Here is a 21803-nt window from a genome sequence, read left to right as displayed (position 1 = left end):
TGGCGGCTCGTAACATTGAGAATAGGTGAAGCATATTCATTGATTGACTAAAAAGAAAAAAAAGCGCCGCAGGCGAAAATTTTCAAATTTTCAAGGTCAAACGGCTTTAAATGAATCTGGAAATTTTTAGTTCATTTGCAATGAACTGACGTTCGAGAGAAGGATTNAAGAAATGGCACATGCTCGAAACATTGGTAATTTTTCTGATCGATCGGAGCTGTTCTCCGTGCTTGGCATTCCTATTTTGTGGCGGGAATCGCACCATATACCTATGTTTCTTTGGTAGAAATGTTGCTGATATTCGAAACATAGGCGAATTTGAATATTATTATCGGTCAATTTCGCAAGGTCCGTGTATGCTTAGCCTACAAAATTCTGACACTTGAATGAACTATATTGCACAATTTTTTAAGTTTATGTTGAATGCAATTTTCTACTTAAAATAAGACTTTTAAATGTATAATGTCAAGTATTAAATCAATAGTTAATTGGAATTCAAAAACTTTTTTAAGGGTTGTTTTTGATCAATATCAAATTTAAAATAAGTACAGAATACTTATCGACAACAGTGATATGATATACTATTTGATGTGCCGTTCTAATAGTTAAAGAGATATGACATCAGCATTTAAATTATTACTACTTACCATGCTTTTGTCCAGCACATTGGGCTTATCCTTTCCGATATCCCTTATTATTATCCTGATAGGCATATAAAACTTTATTACTGTAATCATCATAAAGAGTTCTATTCTGATAAGTAAAAATATAATCACATATAAAAATAAAGTTTCTTGTTATATTCTAAAACGTGGCAATCTGGCAACAATTCAATAAATTGCTCTCTTCATATCGATCATATTCTTTTATGCGATGATGTTAAATTTTACATCAATCAGACAACGTGTATGAAAATTACAGGACCTATGCTATTTTAAAACAAAAATACCTTGTATATAGAAATTGTATCCGGGGAATACCAACCCAAGAGACAAATTGCTTGTTTATGTTGTATCAGGTTTATCACATTCCAAAGTCAAATCAGCATTAAAATGTGCGATAATGGGCTTCGTACCACTTTGTTGTGTATATGGATGATAATATTCAACTTCCGTTTGATAAATATTTATCATTATATTTTGAACCACAAAACCGATATTAACAACTGAATTTAGGTACAGAAATTCTGTACATGATGTTGAAAATAATATAGGTAGACTGAAATAAAAAGTATAGTAAAATTCCTCGAACTTTCCATGTTACGAATTTTACTTGAAAATTCTATGGCAACAGGTTACCATGAAAAGTTCGAGGAATTTTACCATACTTTCTATTACAGTGTATATAGTTAGCGATAGGTATGATTAACATTTTTTTAATGTTCACATTCCATCTTAAAGACATTTGTGAAAGAATTGATGAACAATTTAATTTTATTAAAAGGACGGCACACTTACTTGTTTTGGATACAAAATTTAACAATTGCTTTGTATATGCATCAAAAATATTTACTAGTGTAACTTGTTCAAGAACTAAGTATGTTTGGCAAGGTCGAGTTTGACAACATAGAGAGTGCCAAAAACACTTCTGAACAAGTTACATACGGCATTTTTTAAAAAGAAAATAATAATTTTGTCTATCTGCTAATAATGTGACGCAGCATAAAATAATATAGACTTTTTACGTACGTATGCATAAAATAGTTATTTATACAATTAGTGGTAAAAGTAGGTTTTTTACAATACCAGGGAAGGCAGCAAAATTTAGGTACAAAGTATTGAAAAAAAATCAAATATAATTGGGTAGTTTTATTTTAAGTACTATTGAAATACATATAGCGAAATGTGCTCAACTTTATTTTTTATAGTGAAAGTCCATTCCTCTGCTTTTTTCCGAAATAAACTTCTCAATTACTTTTTCATTAAAGTTTGGTATTTCTCCCAAAATTGAATTTTGCAAGTGCTACAGTCAGTTTAAATTCTTACAATTGTTTAATAAACACACATATAACAAAATTTTACTTATTTTAATAAAATTTCATGGTAAACAGTGGCGGCTCGTAACATTGAGAATAGGTGAAGCAAATTTATTGATTGACTAAAAAGAAAAAAAAAGCGCCCCTGGCGAAAATTTTCAAATTTTCAAGGTCAAACGGCTTTAAATGAATCTGGAAATTTTTAGTTCATTTGCAATGAACTGACGTTCGAGAGAAGGATTTTCATTTAGATGTTATAAAAAATAGAAATATTAATTCGGCTTGGGGACTTCTTGGGGAAATTAATTTTCAAAAAGAATAAGTTAGAATATAATTCGAGAAGATATTTAAAAATGCTTTCTATATCCGACAGTGCCAAACCGAAACCATGTCAATATTTTGTATTTGTATTTGTATTGTATAAACAATGCTGAGATCTATTCATTTTCAAGCTAGATCAGAATTCAATATCCTTGGTTTTCCTTTGGCGCCTAATGTCTCAAGCCCAAGTGCCATACATATATCACATCAATTAGGAAAAAGCGTAATCCTTTGGGTCAATATTAGGATCCTTTTGTTTGAAGAAAAGCCATATAAATCCATAATTTCCTCCACTACTCCTACTTTACCACCAGTTATTGCAAAAATGTTTGCGATTATATTTATGTAGAAGTTAAGGTTTCTCAATCAGCTGATCACTCTACCTACCGGTGTGGGTTATTTACATTCTCCTTTGTGTTCCTTCCACGTTGATAAACTCGTGCTCGTTAATAATTCGATCACTTCACGTGGCACTGCTAACGCATCGTAGGAACAGAGGACAGCATTATCGCTTGTTCTTTGTTCTTCTGTTTTTATAACGATGTTCCTCGATATGTATCTACCGAGGACCACAATTACATATTATTTTATGAGAAGCTTATTTTTTATAAAATAATAAATAACTCAAATCACAGAATACTGAAGTTATCATTTCAATTTGTTATACGATTTAGGCCCGGTACTTTGAGTCTCGGTTAAGACTTGATTAACTAATCAGACGTTTAGACTGTGAATATACATTTATAAAATGTGATTACTTAATCAAGGCTTAACCGAGACTCAAAGTACCGGCCCTTGAGGTTGTATTTGAAACCACAAAATGAATAGAAAATAGAGTGATAAAATAAAAATATAAAAATCGATGCTGAAGCAATGAATTGAGAGAATTTAAAAATTAAGAAGAAAAACAAGACAAGCTATTAAATAAAGATGAATACGATAAATAAGGCGTAATTTAAGAGAAATACACTTAAAAACATTAATAATCAANCTGAGATCTATTCGTTTTCAAGCTAGATCAGAATTCAATATCCTTGGTTTTCCTTTGGCGCCTAATGTCTCAAGCCCAAGTGCCATACATATATCACATCAATTAGGAAAAAGCGTAATCCTTTGGGTCAATATTAGGATCCTTTTGTTTGAAGAAAAGCCATATAAATCCATAATTTCCTCCACTACTCCTACTTTACCACCAGTTATTGCAAAAATGTTTGCGATTATATTTATGTAGAAGTTAAGGTTTCTCAATCAGCTGATCACTCTACCTACCGGTGTGGGTTATTTACATTCTCCTTTGTGTTCCTTCCACGTTGATAAACTCGTGCTCGTTAATAATTCGATCACTTCACGTGGCACTGCTAACGCATCGTAGGAACAGAGGACAGCATTATCGCTTGTTCTTTGTTCTTCTGTTTTTATAATGATGTTCCTCGATATGTATCTACCGAGGACCACAATTACATATTATTTTATGAGGTTTATTTTCTATAAAATAATTAAATAACTCAAATCACAGAATACTGAAGTTATCATTTCAATTTGTTATACGATTTAGGTCCGGTACTTCGAGTCTCGGTTAAGACTTGATTAACTAATCAGACGATTAGACTGTGAATATACATTTATAAAATGTGATTACTTAATCAAGGCTTAACCGAGACTCAAAGTACCGGCCCTTGAGGTTGTATTTGAAACCACAAAATGAATAGAAAATAGAGTGATAAAATAAAAATATAAAAATCGATGCTGAAGCAATGAATTGAGAGAATTTAAAAATTAAGAAGAAAAACAAGACAAGCTATTAAATAAAGATGAATACGATAAATAAGGCGTAATTTAAGAGAAATACACTTAAAAACATTAATAATCAACGTTTTGAGTATCAATTAAGACTTAGGTAGTTAGATAACCAATCAAGAGATTTGACTGTGAGTAACATATACGGTTCGTAATTCTGAGATGTAATGTAGAAATACAGGGTGTAAGAAGTTTGACTGACTGCCACTACTTCAGCATGAGAGAGTGAACATAAAAGAACAAAAAAGTTATACAACTTTTTTTTTACAGGGGCGTAAGATTAACAGTTTTCAAAATACAGCGACTATTAATATTGGGGAGTTTCATCACAACGTTAACCTGGTGATGCACACCACGTGTACACGCGACAGACTTGTTCTACGGAAAAAATGTAAACGGCTATTATTGTGAAACATTTAGTAAACTTTAAGACAATTGTTTTCCAGTTTTTAAATAAATAAAATAAAATGTATTGATTTTGTAGTACGAAATTAGGGTCGTGCTTAAATTTTAGCTCGAATTTTAGTAATTATGAATCTCTTAAAACAGGAACTTAACTTTTAATCAAATCACGTATTTGAAAAATATGTAAAATACCCAAAGATTCACGACGTCCAAATAATACTACGCATTAAAAATAATTTAGGTACTTATCAAAAAGCAAAATTCAGTAATTTTTAAACGTACAAGTACACAACAAACTACAACATATGCTCAAAATGTTCACCACCATTTTCGATGCACGCACGGCACCTTCGAATCCAATTTTCGCGCACTCGCTGGAAAACCTCAAGAAAAGGAAATAGTGGTACGCAAAAAACACTCCGACACGGTCGAATCCCGATACCAACTGAATTGCTTATTGATGGTTGCTGGACACCTTAGTATTATACTTTGTGTTAATAAACCGCCGCGCCGTTGTCACATTGCTCGATATGAATTTTATCGAATTTTAAATTTATTACAACGCTATTTTTTTTAGGATAAAAAAGTGATAAACATTGTATTTTATATTATTCTATGCACCCAGTTATGTCAATATTCCTTAATTAATCGAACTTTTGTACATCAAGTTGGAGATTTTGATAATTTTTTTTCTCGGAAATGGTTGAGTTTTGGGCCCATGTCATATAAGGTTTTTTTGTTTATTTTTTCTGTTAAAATAAAGGCAGTCAAACTTCTAACACCCTGTATATTCACAGCTAACCCATTAATTAGTTAAGCAAGTTAAGGTCGATCGAGACTATAGATACTATAGAACTTGATGTATATTATGTTACATGACAATGTTTTGTTAACATTGTTAATATTGTTAATATAACTTTCGGCCGTCCACACCGTTAGCAATAATTAATATTTATAATATCTACAAGAGGTCCGAAGAGCACAATGCACTTTTCTCGGCAAATTATTTAATTTGTGTGGTTATTTTAAAAAACCTCACAAACTAACTTAATAAATAAAAAACATACAAACAGTATTTGTGAACCCTTCATTAACGAGTACTGAAAATACTGAATGAACAAGAAAAATCTTCATTTGTATCAAATCGAAACATTCTTACATTTAGAGACAAAGACAAAATATTTAAGAAAAATAGAACACAGATCATTTAATTCGTGAAATGAGTATGTACAGTGTAGGAAAGTACCGATGGTCTATCAGAAGTTACGTGAGAGCGATAAAGTAAGCCATAGAAATCCATGTGATAGACAAGGATGGCTATAATGAAGTCGTCTAATAGTCAACGCCCATTTCGCCCTTCCACAAATAAGAAGTGGATCTTATTTGTGGAAGGGCGAAATGGGCGTTGACTATTAGACGCCTCATTATAGCCATCCTTGTCTATCACATGGATTTCTATGGCTTACTTTAGCGATCTCACGTAACTTCTGATAGACCATCGGTACTTTCCTACACTGTATAAATATCGACCTTGGGCAACTATATTCTCTAGAGTTAGAGAGTATTTTTAACAAAACAATGAAACTTAATAGTAGCTTTATTTTCGAGTTCAATTCATCTTAAAAACAACGATTTTATAGAAAACATTTGTTGGTAAAATGATTCTTTTTTTTAATATGCATGACCATTGTAAAAAGTATTGACAGATTTTAAATGTTATGCTCGTATAGATTAGTTATATATCAACAAGTACCTATTATTAATTTAAAGGTATAAGTGGACATTCCCGACATATGTTAAGTACGGAAAATTCCAGAATAAATAAAGAAAACTTTCCGTTCTAAATGTAGCTAACACGTGCTTACAGCCTGAAAATGTATTATTTTTTGTGAGAAATGTAAGCTCTTACTAACATCATTTTTATATTTAGTTAACATAATAATACGGTTTTAATTATTCAGCAATGGTATCAGTGTCGTTTTATGGTTGAAATCTGAAAAAATAAGCTTACGTGCCATTTTAAAGTCAACTATAAAAAATATGCGAATTAAAACTAACTACAATAATAATATTAAGTTTTTATGTTCCATTTTACTTACATTCTTTGACAGATATGAACCTTCAAAAATGATTACTAGCGATGTGACCAGTATTTTTTGTTGGGAACAATAATTTTATTTCTTTTATGTTGGCAATTAAATTTCGGTAAAATTAAGATCAAGATTACCTTAACATACAACATCCTGTTTCACCGACTGTGAGTGATTTTTCACGAGACTCTGTTGAACCAATCATTTTTCGTTACCAGTACCAGCTCTGCAATGTTGGTTGCCTGAGCTCTGCGGTCACGTGGTTTGTAAACATTTATTTAAAGGCTCTATATATCTTAGTGCTCTTTATAAATTAAGAAGTAAGCACCTAAAGCTAAGAAGATGATAGTTTCGGTCAATTTGGCGAAAAGATAACAAAGAACAGTATCTAACTACTGGCTGTTAATAATTCGACATTAAAATATTGTTAAAAATTGTCTAGATATTTGTTTCAACATTAAGGAACCCTCAACCAACATAAAATACGTACTTTGTTATAGAAAAGTATCAGTCTAGGTTGGAATGAAATTAAATCAATTTTAATTATACCTAAGAACTATTTATCTTAACGATTCATTATCTACAGTAAATATTATGCTAATGTTCCACAGATATTTTAATGCATAAAGTAAGTTTTAGACAACTAAAATAAATTGTAGAACTGGCACCAAAAAAAATAGTTAATCTAATTTTATAAACATTATTTATTGAAACTGTTAAAGTATTTAATTTAAAAATTTTAAATTAATTTGAAAATTACGGACATTCTGTTTTCAGTGTATAAGTAAATTTCGAAAATAATTTTCGAGTATTGCATGATAAAATTAGAGGTAAATAAAAATCGTTATCTTTACCGTAGTTCAATTTTGGGTAACTCATATGGATAAATCTCAATCTCCATACATGACATAGTTTTTTCGTGATTAGTGTAGTGAATCACATCACATTACACATAAATTATAATTGTATGAAATGACAATAAAAACAATGTGTGAACGCATGAGAGTTGAATTATTTCTACATTTGTCGTAAGGTATGTCAAAAAAATATTAAATTTTCAAAATTTAAAGGATAAAATTTGCTTAAAATATAACTATGATGCAGACAAAGTCCCTAAGAAAGAAAAATGTATGTTGCAGAATAAAGAAAATCTATTTTCGTTTTTGAGGTATGTACAAAAAATAGTGACAGATCGAGTACAGTCCATACAATATTTGTTGAGATAGAATTCCAAGAAAAGAATATGGTAAGCCAATAAAGTTCTGTTAACTACTGAAATAATTTACCACGGCATGCCTTAAAATTTAGTTCCAAGAAAGTGACGAAGGAATTCTAATTCAACAAATATCGTACAGACTGTATTTCATGCATGTAAGGTATGGTTTGTGTTAATTATATGTATTTCTAATTTTCCATTTTTAAAGAATAACCGTTATAGCATCGTTATATTTATTTTTATTTAATCATTAAAAGATTTTTAAGAAAACATATAACGCATATAAATTCATATTTGTATATGTTTTTTAAAAGCCATAATAGACAACTAAAAATGCTGATAGAAATGATATAAGTTACGAATTATGTATATTAAATTTATGCCTAGATAGGTAAGTACTTATTGTACACGCGGAAATAGATCACGATATGCGTGAAGTGAAGTATTAAAAAAAACAATTCCAAATAATGATTTAAATAAATAAAAGTTAAAAGTATGTAGGTAGGCAGTTTTCGATTTTTTAAAGCTTACAAATTGAGTGAAATATCTGCGACCATTTTTTATATGCCAAATGCATTTTTGGTCACGTCGCTCAGACATTGTAATGAAAACTTGTACCATATTGATTTTTTAATAAAAAGAGTAATAATAGAATATTTACAGCGCTCCAATTTTTACAGTCAGTGATAAGGAAATCCCGGTTAGAAGTTTAAATGTATCTATTAATATGTATTGGATAATCATCTAATGATCCAAATGATTATTTACTATGTATTGACAGTATTATTATGTATTAGCAAATTAATAATCTTGGCAATGTCTAGTTCTACTAAGTATTTTTATTGATTTTCTTGATGTTGTACTGTGTCAGTGTGTTTATCGAGTGTTTTTTTCTTCAAGTGGTTTATAATAGACGTACTCTTGACCACAACCAAACTTTTCTTGAATTATATCCTGTTGCGAGACTACTTTGCTTACATGAAATTATCTTTAATGCGCATGCTCAGTAACATTGATATAATTTTAATTTATTACTATAAAAGTCAATATTGTTCTATAAATTTAAATATATAAATTCTGTAATTCTATTAGTTTGTCACTTGGGTTCTGAAACTTCTTAAATATTTCAAATATTGACAGAATTTCGCGATATTTAAGGTCATGACAAAAAAAGTCATTTTTTTGGCACTTATGTCCGAAGTACATAAGATCGAAAATTGATCTAGTAAAAATATTGAGAAATTCTTCATTATAATGATTGTGTTCTATGGGGTTGCCTAGTATTTGGCGTATGTGACTCACTACCAAAAAGGGCTATTAAAATCGTACTGTTCGCGTCATTTTCGACAGCTAATACTGTTCCCGCGTACCATTTTTCACAATAAAACATTTTTACTGTGCGTCCCCGTTTGAACATATTATTCTTAATTCTTAGTTCATTTGAAAATACTGCATTCCTTGTTATTCTTTCCAGCACATTTATTTTATGTGACTTAACATCTTAAATGATGCAAAACGTGCAACGAAACGGCCGCAAAAAATACTGGTTTTGAAGTTAGGTTACCAATGTTACCAGTCTCATAAAGTCGAAATCCTTCAATGGAGTTCATTAAAATGTTTCATATTCTTTAAACTCTTGTGGTTAGTTGTGGTGACGTGTATTTATTATATGACTCATATCAGTTACCCTATTTTAAGCCTTTAGATTGACTTTTTGGATATTAGTTTGTTTATATTTTGCAAGACATCTAAAAGTATCCTTGGAATTGGTGATAATTCTAATAAATATTTGGTGTTTACACGATTTTAAATATGTTTTCGGTAGGTATTCTGTTTGTTGATTCGGGTTCTCTGCTCCGAGTGAATCAAGATTGCAATATTATTTTCTTTTTTTTCTCTTTCATCTAGCTGAGATGACTTATGCTTCGGAAATGGCGCAAGAGTGATTAGGGACACGATTGGAGTTCAGAGAAAAGATCCCTGTTGCTTCAACCCCACAAACAGCATTTCCTATGGTTATAGCTAACAACAATTTCCCATTAGTTGAACAGCTTGGTAGCGTGTTACAGTGCTGATAGGGTGATTTTTCAGATATAATCTTGATTCATTTGTAAAATATCCTGTTATGCCCAAATAACTATTTATATTCAACAGTTATACAGGGTGTCCCGCATAAGAACCGATACAGGGCAGGTGCATGTAGGAGTGTCCAAAATATTGTAATTTAACCAAAGTTACCTATGTACAAAGTTGCACCCCTGAGGAGTTATTAGCCCCCAAAGTGGGCCCTAAACTTAATAATAATATTATAATATAATAATATAATAATAATATCTGCAACACTTTACCGTAGAAGACCAAATTTGGTACATGATTTAGGTTTATTACTGGTCTTCATTGATTATGATTTAAAGTTAATTCAAGCACTAAGCTGTTCATTTGGGATGACGCCTAAAATTGTATCGAACTTTTTTTTCATGACCGAATTGAAAAATAATAATATTAATTCACAGCAGAATTTAATTTTAATTTTTTTTTACTCCAAGGATTTTCATTTAGATTTTATAAAAAATAGAAATATTAGTTCGGCTTGTGGACTTCTGCGAACATGAACGCACACCGTACATGTAAAATAAATTTTGTGGTTACAACAGCCTCGCATGACGTTCCCAAAATTGTTAAATCCCTCCTTATTCCACACACTCGACTTTACACCCCCAATTAAACACGGCATACAGAAAAGTTTTTGTAAATAAACACTTCCACACAGCCACTTATATTCCAAATGAACACATTGTCATTTTAGGTGAGCGATTCACCCCTAAAAAGATGCTTCTAAATGAAGGTAACCGACTAAATTTTTAAAACAAATACCTACAGTTTGGAACTTTTTTTATTTTATAGTGTATTTTTCTGATAATTTACATATTTTTTTTTTTATATTTTTCGGCGTGGTCAGTCAATTGTTATAAACAAAAAAGTTGTAAAAAAAAATCACTCGCCAAATGGCTTTGAAAACACTTTTTGAAACCAAAATAAACACAATTTGTGCTTTGACAAAAATTCGAAAAATGCTTCGTTTCCGAGATATTTACAATTTAATGTGAAAAAAGTGATGAAATCGACACACTTTCGGAATTTTTTCTCAAAAACCACTGAACAGAGTTTAATTCTATAGTATAGTAAAAGTATAATATATAATAACATATATGTATGTAGTATAATATACAGGGTGTCCGGAAATACCGAATAATTCTAGGGGTGATTCTACATGTTAAACTATGAAGAAAAGTTCATATGAACATAGGTCCGCAAATGCGTCATAAGGTTGCTATGGCGATTCAAAGATTGCACCGGGATATAGGTTTTATTTTATATCTCTGGAACCGTTTCAGATAGCCATCTGAATTTTGGCATATGAATTGCCTTTAATAGTAGGTACTTTTCAGTGTTTTTACTAAATTATTATTTTAATCAGGGGCGTACCGACAGGGGAGGCCTCGATTTAATTTGTTCACATTTTTATTAAACGTCATATTTTTGCAGTTTTCTTTAGAAATTCTGATTCCGCGGTATAAATGACATAAAAAAGGTATTCTTGTAGAAAACCTGTCAGGCTAGCCGTTTTCGAGAAAATACTCTCCAAAGAAAATAGTGCATGCATGGTCGCCCAATAATAAAAATTTCTACATCAAAGTAGGCTTATGTCGGTGCTAAGTTGAAAATGGAAAAAGGTCAAATTACTGTAGTTACGGTAAACGAATTTGACATAAGGTTTAAAAATAAAGTTTATTCGATTATTATTGTGTTAATAACAGTGTAATTGAAAAAAATCATTGTTCTCGTCTTTCAAAAAATGCCGGAATACTCTTTTGCTGAAATGGCCGACATGCACTTCATGTATGGCAAAGCAAACGGTTGTGCTTTGGAAGCTCGGAGGTTGTACCAAGAAACTTTTCCAAATCGCCAGCTTCCTTCTGATAAACTGTTCAGCAGTTTACATCAGAGATTAAGAGAAACTGGTAATTTTACGCCAAATAAGAGAGATTGTGGACGAAACCGTACTACCCGAACGGCGCAGACAGAGGAAATTGTTCTACAACAGATTGAAGCTAATCCAGGTAGTAGCACCAGAAGAATTTCAGTACAAACGAATATTCCCAAAAGTGTTGTATGGGAAATTTTACACGAGGAACTTTTGTATCCATACCATTTGCAAAGAATTCAAGCGCTAAAACCTCGGGATTTTTTGCCTAGAGTGGAGTTTTGTCAGTGGATGCAGATGAAATGCCATCAGGACCGTCATTTCCTCGATAAAGTCTTGTTTACAGACGAGGCAGGATTTACGCGTGAAGGAGTGGTAAATTTTCATAACAATCATATTTGGTCAGATGAAAATCCTCACGCGATTTTCGAAGCTCGATTCCAAGATAAGTTTTCCATTAATGTTTGGGCAGGTATTATAGGAAATAGGTTACTAGGACCATATGTTATGCCGCATCGTTTAGATGGGCCCGCATACTTACATTTTCTACAAAACACTTTACCAGTTTTGCTCGAAGATTTGCCTTATGGATTAAGATTAGAAACATTTTTTATGCACGATGGGGCTCCAGCCCACTTCAGTTTATTAGTTCGACAATATCTAAATCAGACTTATCCAGATCGGTGGATTGGACGAGGTGGACCCGTAGCTTGGCCTCCCCGTTCGCCGGATCTTAATCCGTTAGACTATTTTCTATGGGGTTATTTAAAACACTTAGTTTATTCAGTGCCTGTTGACAGTGTACAACAACTGGAACAAAGAGTCATTCATTGTTGCCAAGAAATACGGAATATGCAAGGTGTTTTTCAACGAGTTAAACGTTCAATGAGAAATCGTTTAGCCAGTTGCATTGAAATGAATGGACATCACTTCCAACACTTGCTGTAACTAAAGAAGTAACATTCAGGTTTAATAATAAGTCACTAGTATTATTTGTTTCTGTATTGTTCCCTTTTTTTTTTTTAATTATAAATCTGTTTTCCATTTACCGTTTCTTTTTTATCACTATTTAACAATACCTGACAGGTTTTCTACAAGAATACCTTTTTTATGTCATTTATACCGCGGAATCAGAATTTCTAAAGAAAACTGCAAAAATATGACGTTTAATAAAAATGTGAACAAATTAAATCGAGGCCTCCCCTGTCGGTACGCCCCTGATTAAAATAATAATTTAGTAAAAACACTGAAAAGTACGTACTATTAAAGGCAATTCATATGCCAAAATTCAGATGGCTATCTGAAACGGTTCCAGAGATATAAAATAAAACCTATATCCCGGTGCAATCTTTGAATCGCCATAGCAACCTTATGACGCATTTGCGGACCTATGTTCATATGGACTTTTCTTCGTAGTTTAACATGTAGAATCACCCCTAGAATTATTCGAACGATATTTCCGGACACCCAGTATAAAAGTATAATATATAGTATATATTCTAAAAGTATAGGTCAATTATTTTATTTTTTACAACTTTTTTGTTTATAACAATTGACTGACCACGCTGAAAAATATAAAAAAAATATGTAAATTATCAGAAAAATACATTTTATAAAATAAAAAGTTTCATGCTGTAGGTTTTTGTTTTAAAAATTTAGTCGGTTCATGCCTTTTATTTAGGGGTGAACCGCTCGCCTATTTGACTTCCCCTTTTTTCCATATCGAGAGAATAAGGCACATGTCTCTGGCAATTTAAAAAATCCTTTTTGTCCTCGATTTTCCATCTGGAAAATGGCGTTTCCAATAAAATACATACTGGATCATACATAGCAAATTCCCCCACGCCGTAGTTTACTCCCGTGTTGGCCGCCTCGTTGCCATGACAACCGCTGTAAACAACGCTTCGAAGAGAAGCGGAATACAGACTGATTTTGATCTTCGTCACTTGCTTATACTATACGTTGTATGGCACGAGGTTCGCGCTCAACGAAGGCAATGTTTTTTTAGAAGGCGTTCACCGCGTAACGTTTATTTCTGAGTATTAAACAAACAAACACAATACATTTTCAATGTAGAATTATACCTGAATTTATATAAAATTAAAAATAATTTTAAATTGCATAACCAAACGGAAATTTTAGGTGTAGCGGTGCGTCACTTGCGTCACCTGACAAGCTGCCAGGTAATGAATTTTTAAGAAGATTGACTTCAAGTCAATAGTTATATTTGACTTGATGAATCTCTACTCGTAACGCTTGTGCCTCTGTAAGGAAAAAAACCCGTTTCAGAATATATTGAGTTTTTGACCCTCAAAATCTCCCCTCTGCGTACGTTATAGCATTGGAATTTATTTTCTTTTTATTTTGTTTTGTAATCGGTCAGACGTCATTCAAAGCCAATATGTTTACTGGCCTGTTAATAGAACAAAAATATAATAAACGTTTATTAGCGATAGCAATATTTTATATTACCGTAAAATGCTTATAAGTACATGGGCCATTGCAATAAGGATCAGAGGCGGTTTCATAAAACCGCCGGTTATGAGAAGATTGGCGACGAGTTGATCGACTAGATGGGAGCATATGTCGGTCACAAAACTAACGTCATTTATATCTAGTGAATTTATATTTACAGCAACGTTGAGGCGTGAGCGAGCAGTTGAAAACCAACTTCACTAGAACGTTTTAACACGTGGATTTTCGCGAAATGGGTGGATTTCAGCATGTTTGGGTCGTTTTTCCGATCGGCTACCCCACGGAAAGTTCAGTTTGTGTGTGAGGCGTTCCGCGGAAATACGACTGTGATATAAAATTAGTGGCGATCAAACGATAGTGCGTCGCGCGCTTTTTCAAACTTACCCAACAAATCCTAATAATCAAAATGAGTGCAGATACGGCCAGACCTCCTCGATCCAGGAAAGTTAGCAGGGTATGGAGTTTTTTAAATTTAATTTTCATCATCTACAAACTCATTATCCAGGAAAATTACCGATGTATCTTTGCCAAATTTTAGTTGCAACTTCGTGAATATTTAGTTTAAAATAACTAAACGCTTACCTTTATTGGCTTCTAGACAGTCGCAAAATAAAAAGGGACATATATTTATGCCAAAATCAGTAACTCATGATATTAATGATCATCATGAAAAACTATTGTTTAAAATGGACGTTGGTCGTATCAGACTAATAAATTTTTCCTAAACTTATGTGCATAATTACTATGAAATAGTTACATTATCAAAATGCGCACTTGTGGTATTAAAAAAGTGATAATCAAAACAATGTCACATCAAATTAAGTGGTTTCTACTGTATATATTAATTATATAGCTATTCTAAGAACTTCCACTAAGCATGTTTTTATATACCTACTTACGGAAAATTTATTCGACGGAATAAAAATGCTTGCTTAAAAAATTAGAAACTATTACAATGGGATGTCTGCCATACGGAAAAGGAATTGAAATTTTAAATAAATATTGCTTTGTGGCAAAGGATCAGCGAAGGGGTCGATTTTATAAATTTAGATTTTCCTAATGAGTTTCTAACATTGACAAATTGTTCACATTTGCTATAGAAGCAATATAGCACATGATGTTATTAACTTTTCGAAAATCTTTCTATTCATGTTTCAAACATACCCATTTAAATAAAAAGTTACTTAATAAAAATCTACAAAACATACCTAATTACAGTATTTGAAAAAAAAAAGGTTAAAACTGTAGTTACTTTTACAATTACGGTGGTAGCTTTCCCCTAATTACCATTAGAATAAAATATTAGTAGTAGGTACAACCTAATCCAATGCCTTAGATGTAAATCAAATATAAATGTTCTATATTTTTTGTTATGCTGGGATTCAACTGTAACCTATTTAAAAAGAGATATAACCATTTAAAATATTGAACAAATTTAAAGTATGCATGTATGTACAATGTTCTTCACACCACCCCTCATATTTGTTCCTGCGTATTTAGCAAAAAAAAATGTATAGGCCAAAGTTGTTGGAAATTTTCTTATACTTAGAAAAACACACACTGTACTTTTTTTGCAAACTTTGATATAATGCTTTATCGGGATTACAATGTTATAAAGTCTAAGGTCTATCTCTAATAATAAGGAAGATATAGCCGACAGAGTATACTAACAGTAAACAGTTTTGAACTGTTAAGCCTTGTATTATTGTTTTGTTAAGGAAACGCTCTATTCAGATTGTAATAATATACTGGTTGTTTTGTCACAAAAATTTAAAAATACGTCTCCCATAGATTTGACATGGATTCAATGCCGACTTGCCAAATGTGTTTAGCCAGTACAAATTATAATGGTATCTAATATTTCACATAAAACTTCAAAATTTTTACTATAGGAAGATTTTTCTAAACACAACTTCCACTTAATAACTACATATTTTTTAACTTTAAGTATATTTGTGTGGTAAATTTTGGGCAAATGGAAAAAAATTCATTATTTGTGTAGCTACTAATTTGTCTTTATTTTTAGGAAATCTAGAAATATAAAAATAAGTTTTATTCCAATGTGTTCTTGAATAATTGGAATTGGAAAACAACACTACTTCAATTTTTACGGTTCTTGGAACATCCTATATAGGGCACAACATTGCGTAACCATTTTGCAAAATTTTCTCATTACAAAATTGAAGACACAAAAAGATAAACACAATTCAAAATAAAGCGCTTAAAAACACATCAACCCAAAAAAAAACAGAAGAAATTGAAAGAAAAATAATACAACTACAAAAACAAACACAGAGAACAACGGACTATCTGTACACAAGAAAAATATGTAGATATGTAGATATAGCATCCTTGGGCATTAGTGGGACCAGCATACATCCAATATTACATGAACGTGTGTCCGCCAAAAAAAATTGTTCGCTCTCGATCCCACATAATTTGACAAACCCTCAAAAAAAAAAGTCGATAGGTCGAAAAAAATGTTCAAGGTGCTTCAAAACACGCTATTACATCGTAATAGGTGACGAATCATGGATCTATGCGTATGAGCCCAAAAGTAAACAGCAGTCGATGTATGGGTCTTTCAAGATGAACTAAATCACATAACTGTATCATTAGTGTAACGTCCAACGGTCAATTCTGAATGGTACACAACCTTTTGGTTGCCAGGAGTCTTCGGAAAAATAAGAGAAACCAACCGCCGAAGTCGCACCATTCTCCACCAGAACAATGCCAGTTCTCACACATCCGAAGAAACTTTTTGAGAACTGAAAAAGTCGAATTGATGAGTCATCAACCGTACATCCCTGATTTGGCACCCATTGACTTTTTTATTCCCGCACATCAAAAATAAATTACGAAGTCAACGTTTTTTGACGTCTGAAGAATGCGTTCGACATGTATGTTTTGGAGGTACTCAAGCGGAGTGGAGAAAGTGCCTCGAAAATTGGTTCAACCGTCTGCAAAGGTGTATTGATCTTCGTGGAGAATATTTTGAAAAACGATAAACAATTCATTTCTTTTTTTTTGTTCTCTATTCCCGAAATATAAAAGGCAATCCTCGTATCTCTTATTTTTAAAAATATTGTTAAGGAGGTTTATCTGATTTGGAATTGACGAACAAATATTCATAAAAAAATAAAAGTATTAAATACAATGGGGATGCGGAGGAAAGATAAATATATGATTTTTCTGTCTCTTATGTGCGAATGGTTATTTTTGCACTTCTGTTTACCACACAATTCTCGGAAGCGCGTTAAAATTTCATTTATTATGTTTATTAATATTAGTATATGTGAATGTAACCTTGGAATTGATCTTGGTTACTGAACAGCACCCATTACTTTAATTTTGTTAATACTCGGGCAGAATTCAAACTCAAATGTAATTAGAAAACTAATGGTGGTCACCTTGTACTTTTCAATGTTATTTTAATTTGTCCAGTAAATGATACTAATTGCAGTTGATACTGTTTAAATGTTGCTACAAAATTTGATGTTATAAATACCATGACATGTTGCGCGAAACAATTTCTTATTGAGTCTTACGAAGTTTTATATCACTAAGACAACAAATTTTTCAATACCTACTACAACCCAAATATGTATTTCCTTTATTAGTTACTACTTTTTTATTTCAATAATACATTTTTTTATTTTGTGTTTATTTTGAAAAAAGTATTAAATTAATTCAAATCAAGTTTAACACAGTCAGACCAGATTTGATTTAGCTTAATACTTAAGTTTAAATTACTTAAATTAAAAATATGTACATATCTAAAATATGCATGTCAAAGACCATAATAATTTTTAATATTAGACAATGATAGAGCAAGAAAATCCTTCTAAATTATAAAAATGTAGAAAGATCACGTAAAACATGACCACCCATGTAAATATCGGAATGTAGATACATTTCCTGTTTGGTCAAGAATTATTGTAAAAATATTCAATAATTATGATTAATTCATGTGTTAATAGTTTCATAAAGGCACTCCGCAGGGTGTGATTATGTTTATAGAACCATTCGTGATTTTTTGTATATTCAANAAAGCGCTTAAAAACACATCAACCCAAAAAAAACAGAAGAAATTGAAAGAAAAATAATACTACAAAAACAAACACAGAGAACAACGGACTATCTGTACACAAGAAAAATATGTAGATATGTAGATATGTAGACAAATTGCGCATGCTAAACTTCCAAATGCCATGTCACGTGACGTAAGATTAGTTTCATCTCATTTTACATCTTGACATCTTACCCTCTCTTCCTGTATTCCATCCATAATATACTGTCAAATCTACAGTATCTTCAAAATATATGTAGTTTTGAAATCATTACAACTTTGGATAATACCATTTTTTTTTCAAAGTATGAAAGTATAAAAGATAGGGGAATAACCCTGTAAATATGTAAAATGTTTAATTTGAAACCAAGGCTAGTGTCTCAAAAATTATAGCAAATACCGGAAAAATTACTTTAGGTAGGTTCTAGAGATGATTATAAAATAGACTTAGGACTTTGTACGACTTTTTGTCGGTACACTTAGTCAGAACATTTTGACGTACAGGCGCTATTTGTGTTGTTCATAGTGACTTGAAAAATTCATTGACCAAAAAATGTCGTGAATATTTCCGTGCGATTACTTTTTACCGAGCTTGTTACAAATTTCGACGTGGCTTATTTCAACAACAGTTCATTGATGGACTTAATTCGACTTTTGGCAATGAAACACCATCAAAAACCACTGTATGTCAGTGGTATATGGAACTCAGTTGTAACTGTGGTTTACTCACTGACGAAGGCCGTCCAAAATAGGTTGTTGTCATGTGACTTATCGTGAGATTGAGGCATCCTTGGGCATTAGTGGGACCAGCATACATCCAATATTACATGAACGTGTGGCCGTCAAAAAAATGTGTTCGCTTTGGATCCCACAAAAAAACCTCAAAAAAAGTCGATTGGTCGAAAGAAATGTTCAAAAAATATGTTCGCAGTGCTTCAAACCACGCTATTACATCGTAATAGGTGACGAATAATGGATCTATGCGTATGAGCCCGAAAGTAAACAACAGTCGAATGTATGGGTCTTTCAAGATGAACTAAATCACATAACTGTATCATTAGTGTAACGACCAACGGTCAATTCTAAATGGTACACAACCATTTGGTTGCTAGGAGTCTTCGGAAAAATAAGAGAAACCAACCACTGAAGACGCATAATTTATCCACCAAGACAATGCGAGCTCTCATTCATACATCCAAAAAGAAACTTTTTGAGAACTGAAAAAGTCGAATTGATGAGTCATCAGCCGTACATCCCTGACTTGGCACCCATTGACTTTTTTATTCCCGCACATCAAAAATAAATTACGAAGTCTACGTTTTTTGACGCCTGAAGAAGGGGTTAATGCGTTCGACATGTATGTTTTGGAGGTACTTCAAGCGGAATGGAGAAAGTGCCTCGAAAATTGGTTGCAAAGATGTATTGATCTTCGTGGAGAATATTTTGAAAAAGATAAACGATTAATTTATTTTTTTTTTTGTTTTCTATTCCNAGTTATTAGCCCCCAAAGTGGGCCCTAAACTTAATAATAATATTATAATATAATAATATAATAATAATATCTGCAACACTTTACCGTAGAAGACCAAATTTGGTACATGATTTAGGTTTATTACTGGTCTTCATTGATTATGATTTAAAGTTAATTCAAGCACTAAGCTGTTCATTTGGGATGACGCCTAAAATTGTATCGAACTTTTTTTTCATGACCGAATTGAAAAATAATAATATTAATTCACAGCAGAATTTAATTTTAATTTTTTTTTACTCCAAGGATTTTCATTTAGATTTTATAAAAAATAGAAATATTAGTTCGGCTTGTGGACTTCTGCGAACATGAACGCACACCGTACATGTAAAATAAATTTTGTGGTTACAACAGCCTCGCATGACGTTCCCAAAATTGTTAAATCCCTCCTTATTCCACACACTCGACTTTACACCCCCAATTAAACACGGCATACAGAAAAGTTTTTGTAAATAAACACTTCCACACAGCCACTTATATTCCAAATGAACACATTGTCATTTTAGGTGAGCGATTCACCCCTAAAAAGATGCTTCTAAATGAAGGTAACCGACTAAATTTTTAAAACAAATACCTACAGTATGGAACTTTTTTTATTTTATAAAGTGTATTTTTCTGATAATTTACATATTTTTTTTTTATATTTTTCGGCGTGGTCAGTCAATTGTTATAAACAAAAAAGTTGTAAAAAAAAATCACTCGCCAAATGGCTTTGAAAACACTTTTTGAAACCAAAATAAACACAATTTGTGCTTTGACAAAAATTCGAAAAATGCTTCGTTTCCGAGATATTTACAATTTAATGTGAAAAAAGTGATGAAATCGACACACTTTCGGAATTTTTTCTCAAAAACCACTGAACAGAGTTTAATTCTATAGTATAGTAAAAGTATAATATATAATAACATATATGTATGTAGTATAATATACAGGGTGTCCGGAAATACCGAATAATTCTAGGGGTGATTCTACATGTTAAACTATGAAGAAAAGTTCATATGAACATAGGTCCGCAAATGCGTCATAATGTTGCTATGGCGATTCAAAGATTGCACCGGGATATAGGTTTTATTTTATATCTCTGGAACCGTTTCAGATAGCCATCTGAATTTTGGCATATGAATTGCCTTTAATAGTAGGTACTTTTCAGTGTTTTTACTAAATTATTATTTTAATCAGGGGCGTACCGACAGGGGAGGCCTCGATTTAATTTGTTCACATTTTTATTAAACGTCATATTTTTGCAGTTTTCTTTAGAAATTCTGATTCCGCGGTATAAATGACATAAAAAAGGTATTCTTGTAGAAAACCTGTCAGGCTAGCCGTTTTCGAGAAAATACTCTCCAAAGAAAATAGTGCATGCATGGTCGCCCAATAATAAAAATTTCTACATCAAAGTAGGCTTATGTCGGTGCTAAGTTGAAAATGGAAAAAGGTCAAATTACTGTAGTTACGGTAAACGAATTTGACATAAGGTTTAAAAATAAAGTTTATTCGATTATTATTGTGTTAATAACAGTGTAATTGAAAAAAATCATTGTTCTCGTCTTTCAAAAAATGCCGGAATACTCTTTTGCTGAAATGGCCGACATGCACTTCATGTATGGCAAAGCAAACGGTTGTGCTTTGGAAGCTCGGAGGTTGTACCAAGAAACTTTTCCAAATCGCCAGCTTCCTTCTGATAAACTGTTCAGCAGTTTACATCAGAGATTAAGAGAAACTGGTAATTTTACGCCAAATAAGAGAGATTGTGGACGAAACCGTACTACCCGAACGGCGCAGACAGAGGAAATTGTTCTACAACAGATTGAAGCTAATCCAGGTAGTAGCACCAGAAGAATTTCAGTACAAACGAATATTCCCAAAAGTGTTGTATGGGAAATTTTACACGAGGAACTTTTGTATCCATACCATTTGCAAAGAATTCAAGCGCTAAAACCTC

At 32.1% G+C, this 21803-nt stretch overlaps 1 protein-coding gene across 3 annotated transcripts in view; it reads left to right on the top strand.

Annotated features, from left to right (window-relative positions):
• LOC108915171 (monocarboxylate transporter 14) overlaps positions 1 to 21803 on the top strand; it is a 141424-nt gene that overhangs the window by 15397 nt on the left and 104224 nt on the right. The window contains exon 1 of one of the 3 annotated variants that reach the window (XM_018721139.1): positions 14434 to 14718. The exons of the other annotated variants lie outside the window; for them this stretch is intronic. Within the exon in view, the coding sequence (XP_018576655.1) occupies positions 14671 to 14718 (48 nt within the window). The 5' untranslated portion in view covers positions 14434 to 14670. Of the gene's footprint in view, positions 1 to 14433; positions 14719 to 21803 lie in introns of those variants that run through there. 3 annotated transcript variants of the gene reach the window in all.

The sequence above is a fragment of the Anoplophora glabripennis genome, unplaced genomic scaffold (genome assembly GCF_000390285.2).
Source record: "Anoplophora glabripennis isolate ALB-LARVAE unplaced genomic scaffold, Agla_2.0 scaffold916, whole genome shotgun sequence".
Classification (NCBI taxonomy): domain Eukaryota; kingdom Metazoa; phylum Arthropoda; class Insecta; order Coleoptera; family Cerambycidae; genus Anoplophora; species Anoplophora glabripennis.
Note: the sequence above shows the minus strand (reverse complement) of the source record. Positions and strands in the feature narration are given on the sequence as shown.